This window comes from Brachionichthys hirsutus, chromosome 20 (genome assembly GCF_040956055.1).
Source record: "Brachionichthys hirsutus isolate HB-005 chromosome 20, CSIRO-AGI_Bhir_v1, whole genome shotgun sequence".
NCBI lineage: Eukaryota > Metazoa > Chordata > Actinopteri > Lophiiformes > Brachionichthyidae > Brachionichthys > Brachionichthys hirsutus.
The window spans coordinates 9,619,893-9,636,907 of NC_090916.1; the positions used below are offsets into that span (position 1 = coordinate 9,619,893).

General features: G+C 51.8%; 1 protein-coding gene across 1 annotated transcript; it reads right to left on the minus strand.

Moving 5' to 3' along the window:
- Positions 1–2,690: 2,690 nt before the first annotated feature.
- LOC137909166 (kunitz-type protease inhibitor 1-like) lies at positions 2,691–7,954 on the minus strand. Its single transcript, XM_068753595.1, has 10 exons — positions 7,356–7,954; positions 6,873–7,033; positions 6,151–6,292; positions 4,903–5,073; positions 4,586–4,621; positions 4,372–4,500; positions 4,239–4,289; positions 3,989–4,159; positions 3,508–3,570; positions 2,691–3,433 (listed from the first exon to the last, which is right to left on the minus strand). The coding sequence occupies exons 1-10, from the start codon at positions 7,783–7,785 to the stop codon at positions 3,255–3,257; spliced, it is 1,533 nt and encodes a 510-aa protein (XP_068609696.1). The 5' UTR covers positions 7,786–7,954; the 3' UTR covers positions 2,691–3,254.
- Between the last annotated feature and the right edge of the window lie 9,061 nt (positions 7,955–17,015).

Genomic DNA, 17,015 nt, shown 5'->3' on the forward strand with positions numbered 1-17,015 from the left:
TACTCTTCATATCCACCCGTTGCAGTTAATATAGGATTAATATGAGTAGTAGACTACAACTGGCTTGCTACATGCTAACAATGCTAAAACTACGATGTTTCCACAACTGTTTTATCTTATTCTAATTTTATTGTCATTAAAATGCACTAAATATTTGACTAGCTAACTAAAACGAACCATCTCAGTTTGTTTATGTATAAATTATTGTAAGTAAACATGTTGAAAGTTTTGACTTTAAAAACAAGAGTAAGGCGGTGCGTTCAGAGACCAGGCGATAAATACGAATTATTCACGCATTTGTAAGAATTTAACATTTCCAGCACAGGTCCATGTGTTGCTTGTCCACCAGAGGGCAGCGAAGGGTCAAAGGTCAAAACGATGACAGAGGAAGTTTGAAAATGAACGCAGGAAGTGAAAAGCAGAGATGCGACAAATAAATATCAAAATAACTGTCTTCATTGTGTCCGTGGACATTTGTCGTTACAATGCCCCCTGTGGTCTCCATTGGTATTGCGTCGTTTCAGATGAAATTATCATTATTTTTAAATGTGCACACACACACACACACACACACACACACACACACACACACACACACACACACACACACACACACAGGAATAAGAATGATTTGAAATTATCTCCGCCTGAGTTCTCTGGTTTTGAACGAATTTCTATTTAAGAATTGTTAGCTTTTGATCAAAACACAAAAACATCGAGACAAATGTTTCACTCCGTTTTCTGACTCGGTTGACCCACCGCTCATTCCGGTACCAGATGTTTCACTCCGTTTTCTGACTCGGTTGACCCACCGCTCATTCCGGTACCGGATGTTTCACTCCGTTTTCTGACTCGGTTGACCCACCGCTCTCTTCGGTACCAGATGTTTCACCGTGTTCGGCCGTTCTGCCTCCACACCAGCGCCACGGTTGGGGTGTGTTTAGGTCGAACCAACCCGGTAAAAGCTGAAATATTCCACAAATAGCAGCTCGCGTGAGAATAACAGCGCCGCCGAAATGAAAGTACCTTTCACACAATTCTATAAATATACTATTTGACACTATTTGTGCAAAGTGCTGCTTAAAGCAATCAGCTAATCCTTAAATGCGGTCATTTCCTTATGGAGTTCCGCACCGACAGTCCAGCCTGCAAAGGCGGATTGAACTTTGACTTGCGGAACTTCGTAAAACGAGATAAGATGAACTTAAAATAATAATAGACTTGAAGAGCATTTTATCAAACCGGACAAGCTCAACTTTCTGTGTCCGAAGCAGAAACCGAAGCAGCAAAAGAAACTTCCGCGTCGATTCATGCGAACAGCGTTCAACGCGGAGATGCGTTCAATGTCGCCAACAGAGACCGAAACTCGAACATCTGTCGGACCGGTCCGGTCCGTTCCCGAAACGAACACTTTGAACTCACCTCGGAGGAGTTTAATCTCCGATAAATCTTCCGTTCCATCCACAGCGAGTCCTCCGCTGCCTGCCTGTCTGCCTGTCTGCCTGTCTGCCTGTCTGTCTGTCTGCCTGCCTGTCTGTCTGTCTGCCTGCCTGCATGCCTGTCTATCTGTCTGCCTGTCTGTCTGTCTGCCTGTCTGTCTGCCTGTCTGCCTGCCTGCCTGTCTGTCTGTCTGCCTGTCTGTCTGCCTGTCTGTCTGCCTGTCTGTCTGTCTGCCTGCATGTCTGCCTGTCTGCCTGTCTGTCTGCCTGCCTGCCTGCCTGTCTGTCTGTCTGCCTGTCTGCCTGTCTGCCTGCATGCCTGTCTGTCTGTCTGCCTGCCTGCCCGTCTGCCTGCCTGTCTGTCTGCCTGTCTGCCTGCCTGTCTGTCTGCCTGTCTGTCTGCCTGTCTGCCTGCAGCGGGTACTGCAGCTCCCGCACGCCGACGCTCTGCGCATGCGCCTCATTAGTAGAACTGAAGGTTCTACTGAGAACCAGCGGCACCAGTCCAGCAGGGACGTCCAGACCCCCCCCCCCCCCCCCCCCCCCAGCTCTTCCAGGGGGGTCCCGAGGCGAGTCATCAGAACTTCCTTCAGCCATAAAGGTGTCCCAAACGTGATCCATATGAAACGTGCTGATTATTGATCATCTCTGTGTACATTCACAAGTGCAGGTTTCCATAGCAACACAAATAGTGACGTAGAGGAGGCTGTGATGACGTGATAGGGATCTGAAACCCGGCGGAGGCAACAGTCGGTGGTCAGAATTTCCTACGCTGCCCCCAAAGGTTTGGGGTGGTAGTGTTCCGTCTCCCCTGATTGGTCCGCATATTAATGTGTAGAAATTAACTGAGGATCTTTTGTTTTTAGCGTTGAGCAGATTCAGCAGCAGAGATTACGTCATGATCGAACCTCACATGTTCGTGGAGAGCCTATGGAAACTGGTGCAGTACCACCGGAAGTCATCGGGGGCAGTGTTGCCAAAATTCACACAAGATGTCACAAATGTACAGAATTAAATAAAAAACAGTAAAATAGAAAGGTCGTATTAAAAGCCGTCGCCCCCTGCTGGAGACAGAGAAGCAGGAAACATGAAAGGAAGAAACAAGAATCAGTGGAAAAAAACCAGTAAACACAAAACCAGTTTCAGCCACAGCGGTTCAGCCGACAAGTTCCAGCCTGTTGCATCACGAACCGGCCGGAACGCGACTCCTCTCGGTTCCTTCTCGTTACGGAACAACCAGAACCCAAAAGATCACAGAAACGGGAAGAGATCCTTTTCCTCCTCCCTCCAAGTTTTATTGGAAAAAAACCAGACAAACTGAAAACATTTTAAAGGAAGCAGAAATAAAAACGATTCAAATACAAATAACTTCATATTTACACTTGACCCAAACACACAAATTCATAAATACATTACACACGAGGCGCGACCCGAAACGCTTCAAACATTCAAAGAACTAAAATATACAACTCGTGTTTATTGAAAATATTCAACGTTGTTTATATTATGAATTTTCCTCAGAATTAATGGACAGATTAAAATCTAAACACGACGGTGGCGCTCGACGAGAAGTCGGAAGATTAGCTAAAAAAATCACCTTAAATTTTACATTGTTGAATAACGTTGGGACAAAGTTCAGGATAAATTTCAAGATTAAGATCGGATCATTTTGGATCATTCGAATTAGGCTAAATTAGCATGAATTTGCCGCATGGCTAAAAACGGAAGGAAACAGGAAACTGACGGCGAGCTGAAACAAAACAATAAAAACCCAACGGTCCAGCTGGCGGCGTCGCCATGGCTACAGCGGTGACGTCACATCGCCTTGGTGGTGCTGTTGTAGACGAGCGCGTCCTGCTCCGGCAGCGCCTCGTGGGGCGGGCCCGTGTCGACCGGCCTATGGCGATCCTTCCTGGACTTCAGGAAGCAGTAGGTGAGGATCGCCAGCAGAGCCAAGATGGCCACCGACAAAAGCACCGCCAGCGCTATGTTACCTGAGGGGGAGAGTGTGAGGTCACTTCCTGTGAACGGATCTGGTTTCATTAAAGGTTGTCGTTTTCTTTTTTACCTGAGTCACTTTCTTCTTCCTTTTCAAAACGCTCAAACAGCCCTTTGAAAAACACGTTTTCTTCTGCACAGACACAGGAAGTACTCATTACAGCGTGTACTACACACATCAAAGTACTTACAAAGCGTTGTGTGGTTTTAATATGACTGAAAATACAAAGCAACAAAATCAAATCGACAAATCTCCTCCTTGCATTTCTCTCTCTCCATCACGACATGATCGGTGCCACTGCTAGCGATGCTAACCTGGAAGCTAACAGACGTACGCTTCCTGTGCAGGGAGGAGCAACAGGACCAATGACCTCATCAGCTCCCCTTGCACCTTGGAGCTGATGGATACAGTTACACGCGGCCGATGCTGATTGGCCGATTAAACCTCCAATCAGATCAGATCTGGCGTAAACACGTTGAGCTGTACTCAGTCCTAGCGCTACTGATAAATACACATGATCAGTACCGATTCAGTAAGTACTACTCCGTACCGGTTACTCCGCCACACATCTCGGTGCACTCGTTTTCCGCCTCAAAGTTGTTTCCGTTTCCCTGACAACCGCCGTAGGTGAAGGTGTAGCACTTCCTGTCCATGGGGTTGTAGTACCAGCGGCTGAAGCTCGCCCGACACGGTCCCGTGTAAGGGGGCTCCGAGCACCGGGCTGGGGGGTGGACAGCGCTATTAGCATGTAGCTTACTAGCATGTAGCGCTAGCGGCTATGGGCAGATCGAACAGCCGACCTTTCCTCAAGTTCACGTCGATGTTCAGTAGGCGGTTGAAGGTCGTGTTCACTGAGGAAGAGGAGGAGGAAGGTCACTGCTGAAGGTTGTGTGTCGATACTTGTGCGTCGTCGTGACAACGCGGTAGTCTCACGTTTGCTGCAGTGGTCCTCGTCCGATCCGTCGTCGCAGTGTTCCACGCCGTCGCACTCCAGACTTCGGTCCAGACAGCAGCCGCTGCTGCAGATCAGCTGATCGGGAGGACACACCGAGCCGCACACCTCTGAACGCGCACGCGCACACGCACACGTTAATCTCACACACCCGAAACATGTGGCAGATATGAAGAGGTGCATGATGGGACTGACCACCGACAGGCAGAGGGATGGTCCTCACCGTCCCCGCTGTGGACAAAGAAACACGAATCACCAGCAGTACCACAACAGGTGTGTAGTGTGTGTACCGCCAGGTGTGTGTACTGTGAGGTGTGCGTACTGCGTGTACTGCCAGGTGTGTGTACTGCTGCCAGGTGTGTGTACTGTGTGTACTGCGTGTACTGCCAGGTGTGTGTACTGTGTGTACTGCGTGTACTGCCAGGTGTGTGTACTGTGTGTACTGTGAGGTGTGTGTACTGCGTGTACTGCCAGGTGTGTGTACTGTGTGTACTGCCAGGTGTGCCGCTTACAGGTGACGCCCCTGCAGGCCTCCAGACACGCCTCCTCAGACAGGAAGTTGTTCTCGTTGGGTTTGCAGCCTCCGAACACGAACGCCTCGCAGGTTTGCGCCTCGATGTCGTAATGCCAGCGAGGAAACGCGGCGCGACACGGACCGACCTTTGGCGGAGCCCGGCAGAACACTGGACACACGGAGAACACGGAGAACACACGGAGAACACGCTGAGAACACGGAGAACACACGGAGAACATGCTGAGAACACGGAGAACACGCTGAACACACGGAGAACACGCTGAACACACGGAGAACACGCTGAGAACACTGAGAACACGCTGAGAACACGCTGAGAACACGCTGAGAACACGCTGAAAACACGCTGAGAACACGCTGAGAACACGCTGAACACACTGAGAACACTGAGAACACACTGAGAACACACTGAGAACACACTGAGAACACGCTGAGAACACGCTGAGAACACGCTGAACACGCTGAACACGCTGAACACACTGAGAACACTGAGAACACGGAGAACACGCTGAGAACACGCTGAACACACTGAGAACACGGAGAACACGCTGAGAACACGCTGAGAACACGGAGAACGCTGAGAACACGGAGAACACGGAGAACACGCTGAACACGCTGAACACGCTGAACACACGGATAACACGCTGAGAACACGCTGAACACGCTGAGAACACGGAGAACACACGGAGAACACGCGGAGAACACGCTGAGAGGAAACGCAGGGTCAGCAGGAAGCAACACAATAAAGGACACAAGTACCAGAACAACAAACATACACAGGGTGTGTCCGGTCACCATGGCAACGAGTAGTATTTACAGTCTTCCAGAGGGTGACGGCTCGTTTTACAACCCGAGACTGATCTCAGATCAAGCGACTGTTGGACCCGAGGGCCTCACTGTGTGTGTGTGTGTGTGTGAGCGTGTGTGTGTGTGTGCGTGTGTGTGTGAGCGTGTGTGTGTGTGTGTGTGTGTGTGTGAGCGTGTGTGTGTGAGCGAGTGTGTGTGTGTGTGTGCGTGAGCGTGTGTGTGCGTGAGACGGATATTCCAGTCGGACCAGTTTGGGATGTTTCTACACAGAAACACTCGTCTGGTTTTAACGGTCGATTGTTTAGAGTTAAACTGAGCAACGATCAATAAATACAGAAACGAAGCATCTTAATTCATCAATAACTTAACAGGCCAACAAACGGAGCGGTCGGTCAGGACTACATTTCCCATGAGCACTCACAGCTGGACATCGCCGGGCTGAGGACCAGGACGTTGACTTTGGCCGAGTGTGATTGGTCGTTGGAGTCGGTGACGGTCAGCTGGAAGACGTAGGAGCCGGGCTGCAGGTGAGGGAGGCGCACCTGGTCAGGTAGATCCGTCTTCTGCACAGTCACATTCAAAAGAAACTTTATTTAGACAGACATAACGTCAGCGGTCGTTTGTTACCGATGTCCCACGGATCACCTGTGATAAGCCCCGCCCCCGGTGACTGACCGGGCCCTACCTCCATCACCACGCTGTCGTTTGTTACCGATGTCCCACGGATCACCTGTGATAAGCCCCACCCCCGGTGACTGACCGGGCCCTACCTCCCTCACCACGCTGTCGTTTGTTACCGATGTCCCACGGATCGCCTGTGATAAGCCCCGCCCCCTGCGACTGACCAGGCCCTACCTCCATCACCACGCTGTCGTTCGTTACCGATGTCCCACGGATCACCTGTGATAAGCCCCGCCCCCGGTGACTGACCGGGCCCTACCTCCCTCACCACGCTCGTTCTGGCTGAATGTCCCACGGATCACCTGTGATAAGCCCCGCCCCCGGTGACTGACCAGGCCCTACCTCCATCACCACGCTGTCGTTTGTTATAAGCCCCGCCCCCTGCGACTGACCGGGCCCTACCTCCATCACCACGCTGTCGTTTGTTATAAGCCCCGCCCCCTGCGACTGACCGGGCCCCACCTCCATCACCACGCTGTCGTTTCCGCTCTGCAGGTTCCACCGGTAGGCCGTGATCTCGGCTTGTCCCAGCGCCAGGCTCTGTATGCCGTTCAGCGTCACCGGGGTCCCTGGCTGAACGATGACATCACGGCCTGCTATAGCGATGGGCGGAGCCAGCTCACCTGGACAAAAAGGTGTCGACGACATCAAGAGGCATCAGACAATAACCATTGGACAAAACAAGACCGACGCGATGCAGGGTCACATGATGAGGTCAGCCTATCAGGGTCATCCTGTCGATTGATCTTTTATTGATTACAGAGACTGCATCCATTGAAATGAAGATCCAGGTGATGTGGAGACACCTGTGAAGGCTAGAAGTTTATTATTACACATATTAAACAACTAATACTCAAACTATTTAACTAAATTCATGCCGGAACAGAAATGGTAGCTCATTGAACATATTGATCCCGTCACTGATCAATCCAGGCGCGCGCTCACCTGATCGCTGCGGCCCCTGCAGGTGCTTCACGAACACGGACGCCCGAATGTAGCTCCGGTACGCGGCTCTGGGCACGAACCTCCCGCACACGAACCGGTTTTTGTGGACGCAGCCGAACTGGACGCAGGTCCGGTTGGCCCCCTCCGCCGCCGCCGCCGCCGCCGCGCCGCGCGGCTCCAGCAGCGCCAGGTTGCAGCGCGGATTCTCACAGCACGCGCGCTCGCACGCCTCCGCGGAGCGCACGTACCTGGTGGCCAACAGAACCGCACCGCCCTTCACCGCGTCCTCCGTGTCCAGCACGAAGTTCTCCTCCCCGTGACGGAAAGCGCCGCTGCACTCCGCGTCCGGCGCCGCTCCGGTGGGCCGCGGGAGCGGGAGCAGGAGCAGGAGCAGCAGGAGGGAGCAGGAGGAGGAGGAGGATGGATGCATTGTCAGCCGAAAGTCAACGGAGCTGGAAGAAATGGTTCACGGCCTCCTGACGCGCCGTCCCGCACCGCGCCGCGCCGCGCTGGAAGCTTCACGCGTCCGCCGGTTCAAACGGAAGCGCCTCTCGGTTCGGTCGTAAACTCGGTCAGCCCAAAGCGCGTCCGCCCTGTTGTTTCTCTGCCTCCTCAGGTGTGTCTCACCTGCTCACATAGGAAGTACCTGAAGACACTCCTCCAACCGACCAATTAGACCGTCGCATCGCTGACGTCACTCAGGTGTGTCAACACACAACAATAAAGACGTCTGCACCTGTAACATTTCAAAGATTAACTGTCGACATTAACTTCGTTCTTATTGGTTCCTGAACACACCTGTAATTTAATTCATCGTTTCATCCGGACCTTTTACTGCTACAATTAAAATTAAATACATGAAAATGTGTGTAAATGTTACATTAGAATGGAAATAAAAACATAAAAAGTACAAAAGAAGAGAGAAATAAACCCTATTTACAGGGTTCAGCATGTAAATATAAAGTTTGAATGATTAGAATTACATTTTGTATTGTATTTGTGGAGAAGTATGGGAAACAGTGTGTATTTAAAACTTTAAAAAATATACACTGAACTTATTTTCAAGATTCAAGATTCAAGAGTTTTTATTGTCATTATGCTAACTAGCTAACATAACAAAATCGTGATATTTTGTGTGCTGTATTATATTTTTATCTGTCAACAAAACATTTGTTTGATTCTTCATTTAATTATAAAGCAGAACAGGTGAAATCTGAGTCTCTTATTGGAATTATCATTAAATAAACGCACCACACATTGTTAGGATAATTTACAGGCTATAGATAGAAGTCTGTTATCCTTACATAAATAAAGTAAGATAAATCTAAATGACAAATAATTTGACAAAAAATCATATAAAGTTAAAATAAAAGTTTGCGGTTTAATTACTTAGAACTGTCATACATCTATAATCATATATTTGTATTTTTATTCTTTATATTCTTCCTTTTTTGCTATATATATATATATTCTTTCTATTTTTTATGTACTTAGCTTTTATTTAACGTTTCTAGGGAGAAGAGAGACAGACAATAAAGCTGACTGACTATTCACTGTAATTAGTTTATATATAGACTATAAGCAGTACCCACTTCAACCAGCAGGGGCGGTATGATAGCGTTGACTTCGTAGAGGAAGTGACGTTTTCTCGTTTTCACCAACTGTCCAATCACAACCTTTGCAGGAAGTTTAAAACCGAACTCTCCGGCTTTGTTTTTCTGGGACTTTATTGCGCTTTAATGCAAGAAAACGTCGTTTTCTCTTTAAATCGCGCGACTTAAGGAAAACAGGTAAAAAATGTTAGCAGCGAAGCTTACGGGATGTTGTCGATGTTTAAAGACGATAAAGTTTTAAACGTTAGCGAATAGATTGACCGATCTTTACTTCGATCGCGGAAGAAACGGTTTTAAACAAGAAGCTAACTTTATCAGGCCGTAATATTGAATATCTATTATTAATATTAAATATCTATCATTGATCGTAAAGTTATTCACAATTATGCAGTTTTAAATTCGCCTCCGGAGCTTTAGCAGCAACGACAGCAATCAATCAAACTTGTGTGTCTACGCGCGCGCGCGCACAGACACACGCACGTAATGCTGTATATTGATGTTTTATAAATGGATTGATGGTTATTGATCCTGATGAATGGCTGCTTGAGACTGATCGGAGTGTTCTGATTGGCCCTTCAGAGCCAGGTGAAGTCATGGATGAGGGGCTGCTGAAGAGAGGAAGGCCGGAGTCCATCTTTGAAGAGCTGAGAGCGGAACGATATGACCAGCAGAACCAAAAGCAGCTGGACGGTGTGTTCACTGACCCCTCCCCGACCTCCTGACCCCCCCTGACCTTGGGACTGACTGCTTTTTGTGATTCTTCTAGAGAGACTGAGTCGTCTGAATGAGGTGAAGGAGAAACTGACTCTGAAGTTGGAGGAGAAGGAGAAACTGATACTTCTCAGGAGGTCTCAACGACAGGTACGTGGAAGTACTTCAGGTACTACAGAGAGTACTGTGGATAAGAATAACCTCCATCGAGTATAGATCACACGCAGGAGAACTTTGGTGTAGATCTCAAATCTACGGGATGACCTTGAACTCACCGCATTCTGCAGTCTAACTCCTCCTTCCTGCAGGTGATTCCTGAAGACCCCGCCTCTCAGATCAGAGACTCCGGTCCGACTCCCTCCTCCTTCCAGATATACGATGAGTCCCAGGCAGTTGCCGCTGCAATGCATGCTGGGTAAGGAACACGTTGTTGTGTCCTCCGGGCACAGGAGAGACATCTGAAATCAGACTCATGTTTTTGGCGCCAAACAGAAACGAGACAGAGGAGGACATTGTCCTCCATCCTGAAGACAGGGGGCGGTGTCTGAAGAGCCGGAGTCCACAACCGGGTGAGTCTGGTCCGGGTCCGTGCGGGTCTTGGATCCGGGTCCGTGTGGGTCTCGGGTCTTGTTCCGGGTCCGTGCGGGTCTTGGATCCGGGTCTGTGTGGGTCTTGGATCCGGGTCCGTGTGGGTCTCGGGTCTTGGTCCGGGTCCGTGTGGGTCTCGGGTCCTGGTCCGGGTCCGGGTGGGTCTCGGGTCTAGGTCCAGGTCTGTGCGGGTCTCCGGTCAGGAAGAACCAGGTCTCTGATGTCTCTCTGCTTCTCTCAGGTGGCGTCGGGTCGTCTGAAGGCTCTCAGGTGAGTTTCAGGGAGTCCAAACGGCGTCCCGGGTCGGCGCCGTCCGAGGACTCAGTCTCTCATGACTCAGCGCTTCTTCTGGTCATGTCTTCGCTGCAGACTGAGGAAGTGATCCAGGCAGGCCTTCAGAATAAAAGCGTCTCCTCTGCGCCGCCAGACGACGGACCGATCTTTGTCTCAGGTCACCTGGGCCCCCACGGCGCCCCCCAGAGCCCGAAGTCTCAAACCAAAAACAAGCCGAGTCCAATCCAGGAGTCCGACATGGAGGTCCACTCCCTGACCTCACTGGGAGGCGGCAGTCCACTGAAGGAGGCGCAGGAGGAGGCGCAGCACGCTCCGTCGCCAGGTGAGGCGCGCTCGGACAGGAAGCTCCTGGTTATTGCAGGCCCTGGTGACGGTCGATGCTAACAGTCATAGCGCCCCCTGCTGTTCCTCCTCCAGATGTTGGTGACGTCGATCCCTGTGACCCTGATGTGCGCCGGCGGCTGCTGGCCCTCTGTGACATCACTTCCTCTCCAGACCTCCACCTGGAGCCCCGCCCACTTCCTCCTGTGGAGATTGCCAGCTTTCTGCAGCTGGGTAACGCTGAGATCAATTATCATTGTCATTTAACCCTTTACTGACCTGACGCCTCTGCGCTGAACCGATCACAGGCATTGATTCTTTATTGGGGGGGGGGGGGGCTGTGCCCGCCAGGGGGGGAGGGGTATTTCATCACCTCCAGAGTCGTGGCTGGAGACGGATTTTCCATCTACGAAGGCGCCGCAGACGACGACTTGGTTTACGTTAAGGTGAATCCTGTTTGTGGATTTGCGTGATGTCATAGCAGCAGGTCTCCATGGCGACGGACGTTCCCTGTGTCCCAGGTGGACGGCTGCTCCGTCCCGTGGGATTTCCATCAGTTCCAGCGTCTGAAGAAGAACCCGTCCTCCGTCGGCCTCCGTCTGATCGGCTGTTTCCTGTTCCTGAACGGATGCGTCACCGTCTACACGGCGCCGACATGCGACCACAAGTTCACTGTGAGTCACTTCCTGCCCCCCCCCCCCCCCCAGACTTTTAAAGACCCGGTTCCTCTGAGCTGAGTGACGTCCTGCGTTCGTGGGTCAGGAGCTGACGGCGTGCAGAACCGACGAGACGCTGGTCGGTTGCTGGGTCGTCGGGCTGCTGGCTCTGGTCTCAGAGCTGCACTCCTGCAGGCTGGTGCATGCGGCGCTGCAGCCCAGCAGCGTCCTCTGGTCTCGCAGGTGAGTCACCACAGCAGGAGGAGGCGGGGCAGGAGGAGGAGTTGATGTCCGTAAGAACCACGGAGCCAACCTGTATGCATTTCTTTCTCCAGCTGTTCCCCGGGTTCCGACTGTTTCTTCCTGGTGGACTGGTCCTCCTCTCTGGACCTGGACCTCCAGCGGGACGTCACCTCGGTCCAGCGGGTCCCGTCGGCTCGGGACTACATCAGTCTGGGCCTCCTTCAGCCGCACGACCCGCCGGAGCTGGTACGACCGAAGGCTTTCCACGCCTTCATCAGTGGGATTGGTGCCTTCTTAGCGCCTCCCCTTTTTCTCTGTCAGGTGGACCTGGTGGGCGTGGCTGAAACGGTTCACCTGCTCCTGACCAACAGGAGGATGGTCATCGTTAAAGACGACGGCGGCTGGATGGCAGAAATGTTCAGCGGCGATGAGCTCTGGTACCGACCCGCCCCGCGCCGCTCGTTTCCTTTGAGGCGGCTCGTTTCCTTTGAAGCGGCTCGTTTCCTTTGAAGCCGCTCCTCCCGGTTTAACTCCTTGTGTCTCCGCAGCGACCTTCATCTCCGGGCGTGGAGGAGCTTTTTCCGGGCATTGCTGAACGCCGGACGCCGCTCGTCTTCGTCCGTCCTGCTGGAGCTGAAGGAGCAGTTTTCCAAACTTTACCTCGTTTGTCCGCTTTTGACTAAATAGTGTTTTTTTTGTGTGTTTTTACTTCAAAAATCATATATGAATCCAAAAGATTATCATAAACAAATTAAAACTGGAATTAAGATTTTATAAATCCATCCGTCCATTTTCTTCTGCATTTCTTCTGTTTGGATTTTTTAGTTGTTTAAAATTATCTTCAAAGTTTTTCGATTTCTTTTACATTTTTGGAATTTAAATTCAGATTTTCAGGGTTTGTATCAAATTGTCTTTTTATGCTCTTTGTCTCTGACCTGAATAAAAACTAGAAGCTCTTCTTGGCTTTTTGTGTCCATTTCTTCACGTCTGATTAAATTCTTATTGAACCAAAATAATCCCAAACGTTAGATCTGGTTTGATTTACCTGGTCTTGTCAGACATTTGTTGGAGGCCGGAGCGGCGAGCTGCCGCTGAGTCACCGCCCTCCTCCTCCTCCTCCTCCGCCCGAGGGAGGCGAGGCGTGCTGCGGCCTGCAGGGAGGAGGAGGAGGAGGAGCTCCGCACTCCTGGCTTTGAGCTAACGCAACAGTTTGAGGAGTTTAATGCTCATTGATCAATAATCAATGCAGCCGATGAACATCCTGGTCTTTGAAGCAGACGGTAATTCCAGCCTTTGTGATGGTCGGAATCTCTCCGGGTTCAAAGGTCGCGTCACCGCTTTGGTCTCGTCACAGACCGGAACCAGAAAGTTTACAATCATTTATTTCTAATTTAAAATGACTCGCCGTCACCTGCCGGGACGGAACACCAGGTCACAGCCAGACTCCACCCTCCTCCACCTTTCCCTTCGTGTCTGAGACCAGGTGAGACACGGATGACAGGTGGGGGAGGGGGAGAGCTTCAGGAAAGGGGGGAGGAGAGATGACTACAGAGAGACGGAGAGAGAGGGAGAGAGAGAGAGAGAGAGAGAGAGACCCTGTCTGACGAGGAGCTTGGCAGCAGAAGGAACACCTGGACTCACCTGGACTCACCTGGACTCACCTGGACTCACCTGGAGCTGCAGGAGTAAAGGTGAGCACAGCTTTGAGCCGTAGCAGAACCAGAGCAGCGGTTCTATCAACCTGTGCTTGTATGTTCTCATTAGAACTCTGTTAGCGCAACAGCTGGTTCAAGAGAAGAATGTGCAAAGGTTCTCGAGACAGACGTGAATAAAAAGGTTCTCTGGAGAACGACAGATGAAGCATTATAGTTTAAAGGGAGATAAAAAAAAGTTTGAAAGAACTCCAGGCGGATCGGAACCGATCGGGAAAGTTCCCCCTCGCAGGAAAACAAGATTCCTTCAAGTACCTGAAAACCAGCCGGAGAACCAGAATCTTCCACGAGCTAACGCTGCTAACGTTCTGCTAGACGTGTCTCGGCCAATCACAGCGGTTCTAGTGTTCGATACGTTGAGCTGTACAACAGAGCACGATGCTGCGTTCAGGACACGTGGGAAACCGCAGACACCTGACGCCACTGCATGCGTCCTCGCTGGTTAGCGTGTTACTGAAACACGCCGCTGCATGCGTCCTCTCTGGTTAGCGTGTTACTGAAACACGCCGCTGCATGCGTCCTCTCTGGTTAGCGTGTTACTGAAACACGCCGCTGCATGCGTCCTCTCTGGTTAGCGTGTTACTGAAACACGCCGCTGCATGCTTCCTCGCTGGTTAGCGTGTTACTGAAACACGCCGCTGCATGCGTCCTCTCTGGTTAGCGTGTTACTGAAACACGCCGCTGCATGCGTCCTCTCTGGTTAGCGTGTTACTGAAACACGCCGCTGCATGCGTCCTCTCTGGTTAGCGTGTTACTGAAACACGCCGCTGCATGCGTCCTCTCTGGTTAGCGTGTTACTGAAACACGCCGCTGCATGCGTCCTCTCTGGTTAGCGTGTTACTGAAACACGCCGCTGCATGCGTCCTCTCTGGTTAGCGTGTTACTGAAACACGCCGCTGCATGCGTCCTCTCTGGTTAGCGTGTTACTGAAACACGCCGCTGCATGCGTCCTCTCTGGTTAGCGTGTTACTGAAACACGCCGCTGCATGCGTCCTCTCTGGTTAGCGTGTTACTGAAACACGCCGCTGCATGCGTCCTCTCTGGTTAGCGTGTTACTGAGACACGCCGCTGCATGCGTCCTCTCTGGTTAGCGTGTTACTGAAACACGCCGCTGCATGCGTCCTCGCTGGTTAGCGTGTTACTGAAACACGCCGCTGCATGCGTCCTCTCTGGTTAGCGTGTTACTGAAACACGCCGCTGCATGCGTCCTCTCTGGTTAGCGTGTTACTGAGACACGCCGCTGCATGCTTCCTCTCTGGTTAGCGTGTTACTGAAACACGCCGCTGCATGCTTCCTCTCTGGTTAGCGTGTTACTGAAACACGCCGCTGCATGCTTCCTCTCTGGTTAGCGTGTTACTGAAACACGCCGCTGCATGCTTCCTCGCTGGTTAGCGTGTTACTGAAACACGCCGCTGCATGCATCCTCTCTGGTTAGCGTGTGACTGAAACGCGCCGCTGCATGCGTCCTCTCTGGTTAGCGTGTGACTGAAACACGGCGTTGCATGCGTCCTCTCTGGTTAGCGTGTTACTGAAACACGCCGCTGCATGCGTCCTCTCTGGTTAGCGTGTTACTGAAACACGCCGCTGCATGCTTCCTCTCTGGTTAGCGTGTTACTGAAACGCGCCGCTGCATGCTTCCTCTCTGGTTAACGTGTTACTGAAACGCGCCGCTGCATGCGTCCTCGCTGGTTAGCGTGTTACTGAAACACGCCGCTGCATGCGTCCTCTCTGGTTAGCGTGTTACTGAAACACGCCGCTGCATGCTTCCTCTCTGGTTAGCGTGTTACTGAAACACGCCGCTGCATGCGTCCTCTCTGGTCAGCGTGTTACTGAAACACGCCGCTGCATGCATCCTCTCTGGTTAGCGTGTTACTGAAACACGCCGCTGCATGCATCCTCTCTGGTTAGCGTGTTACTGAAACACGCCGCTGCATGCTTCCTCTCTGGTTAGCGTGTTACTGAAACACGCCGCTGCATGCGTCCTCTCTGGTTAGCGTGTTACCGAAACACGCCGCTGCATGCTTCCTCTCTGGTTAGCGTGTTACCGAAACACGCCGCTGCATGCTTCCTCTCTGGTTAGCGTGTTACTGAAACACGCCGCTGCATGCGTCCTCTCTGGTTAGCGTGTTACTGAAACACGCCGCTGCATGCTTCCTCTCTGGTTAGCGTGTTACTGAAACACGCCGCTGCATGCGTCCTCTCTGGTTAGCGTGTTACTGAAACACGCTGCTGCATGCTTCCTCGCTGGTTAGCGTGTTACTGAAACACACCGCTGAATGCTTCCTCGCTGGTTAGCGTGTTACTGAAACACGCCGCTGCATGCGTCCTCTCTGGTTAGCGTGTTACTGAAACACGCCGCTGCATGCGTCCTCTCTGGTTAGCGTGTTACTGAAACACGCCGCTGCATGCTTCCTCTCTGGTTAGCGTGTTACTGAAACACGCCGCAGCATGCATCCTCTCTGGTTAGCGTGTTACTGAAACACGCCGCTGCATGCGTCCTCTCTGGTTAGCGTGTTACTGAAACACGCCGCTGCATGCTTCCTCTCTGGTTAGCGTGTTACTGAAACACGCCGCTGCATGCTTCCTCTCTGGTTAGCGTGTTACTGAAACACGCCGCTGCATGCTTCCTCTCTGGTTAGCGTGTTACTGAAACGCGCCGCTGCATGCGTCCTCTCTGGTTAGCGTGTTACTGAAACACGCCGCTGCATGCTCCCTCTCTGGTTAGCGTGTTACTGAAACACGCCGCTGCATGCGTCCTCTCTGGTTAGCGTGTTACTGAAACACGCCGCTGCATGCTTCCTCTCTGGTTAGCGTGTTACTGAAACACGCCGCTGCATGCGTCCTCTCTGGTTAGCGTGTTACTGAAACACGCCACTGCATGCGTCCTCTCTGGTTAGCGTGTTACTGAAACACGCCGCTGCATGCTTCCTTTCTGGTTAGCGTGTTACTGAAACACGCCGCTGCATGCTTCCTCTCTGGTTAGCGTGTTACTGAAACACGCTCTCCGAGTCCGTTGTTGCTTCAGTCTGAGGGTTTCCAGTCACACTGCTGCGTCACGGCGGAGCTGTCTGGTCATGTAGGGCGTCGGTTTGATTCCTCAGGTATGTCAGGCACACCCTGATGTTCCCAGTGTTCCGTTCTAACTGGCGGGATTGTTTCCATGAAGGTGCAGGAGGGATGGAGCACGGAGCGGGTTTGACCTCCGGAGGCTCGGAGGATTGGAGCCGCTGGATCTGAAAGTCTTTGCAGGATAACTTTTGGGAAAAGGTGGGCGCTGCGATCGGCGCCGCTCGGCCTCCGGCCGGCTCGGGTCGGTGGAGACGTGGATTACAGGTCTCATCCAGACTGGGAACGTTCCGGGATCTCTGTGATGAGCGAGAATACCCTGACTCTCCTGCTGCCGCCGCGATCCCAGAGGAAGGATCCCAGAGGAAGGATCCCAGAGGAAGGGTCCCAGAGGAAGGATCCCAGAGGAAGGATCACAGAGGAAGGGTCCCAGCTCTTCCCGGGTCGGGAGCTGAA

Bases quoted from the DNA above. Each gene is read 5' to 3' on its own strand.
- LOC137909166 (XM_068753595.1), bottom strand. From the start codon at position 7,785: ATGCATCCATCCTCCTCCTCCTCCTGCTCCCTCCTGCTGCTCCTGCTC. The intron at 5,074-6,150 runs GTGAGTGCTCAT...CCGTGTGTCCAG, and splicing joins CAGCCCGGCGATGTCCAGCT to TGTTCTGCCGGGCTCCGCCA. The intron at 4,501-4,585 runs GTCAGTCCCATC...GTGCGCGTTCAG, and splicing joins CATCCCTCTGCCTGTCGGTG to AGGTGTGCGGCTCGGTGTGT.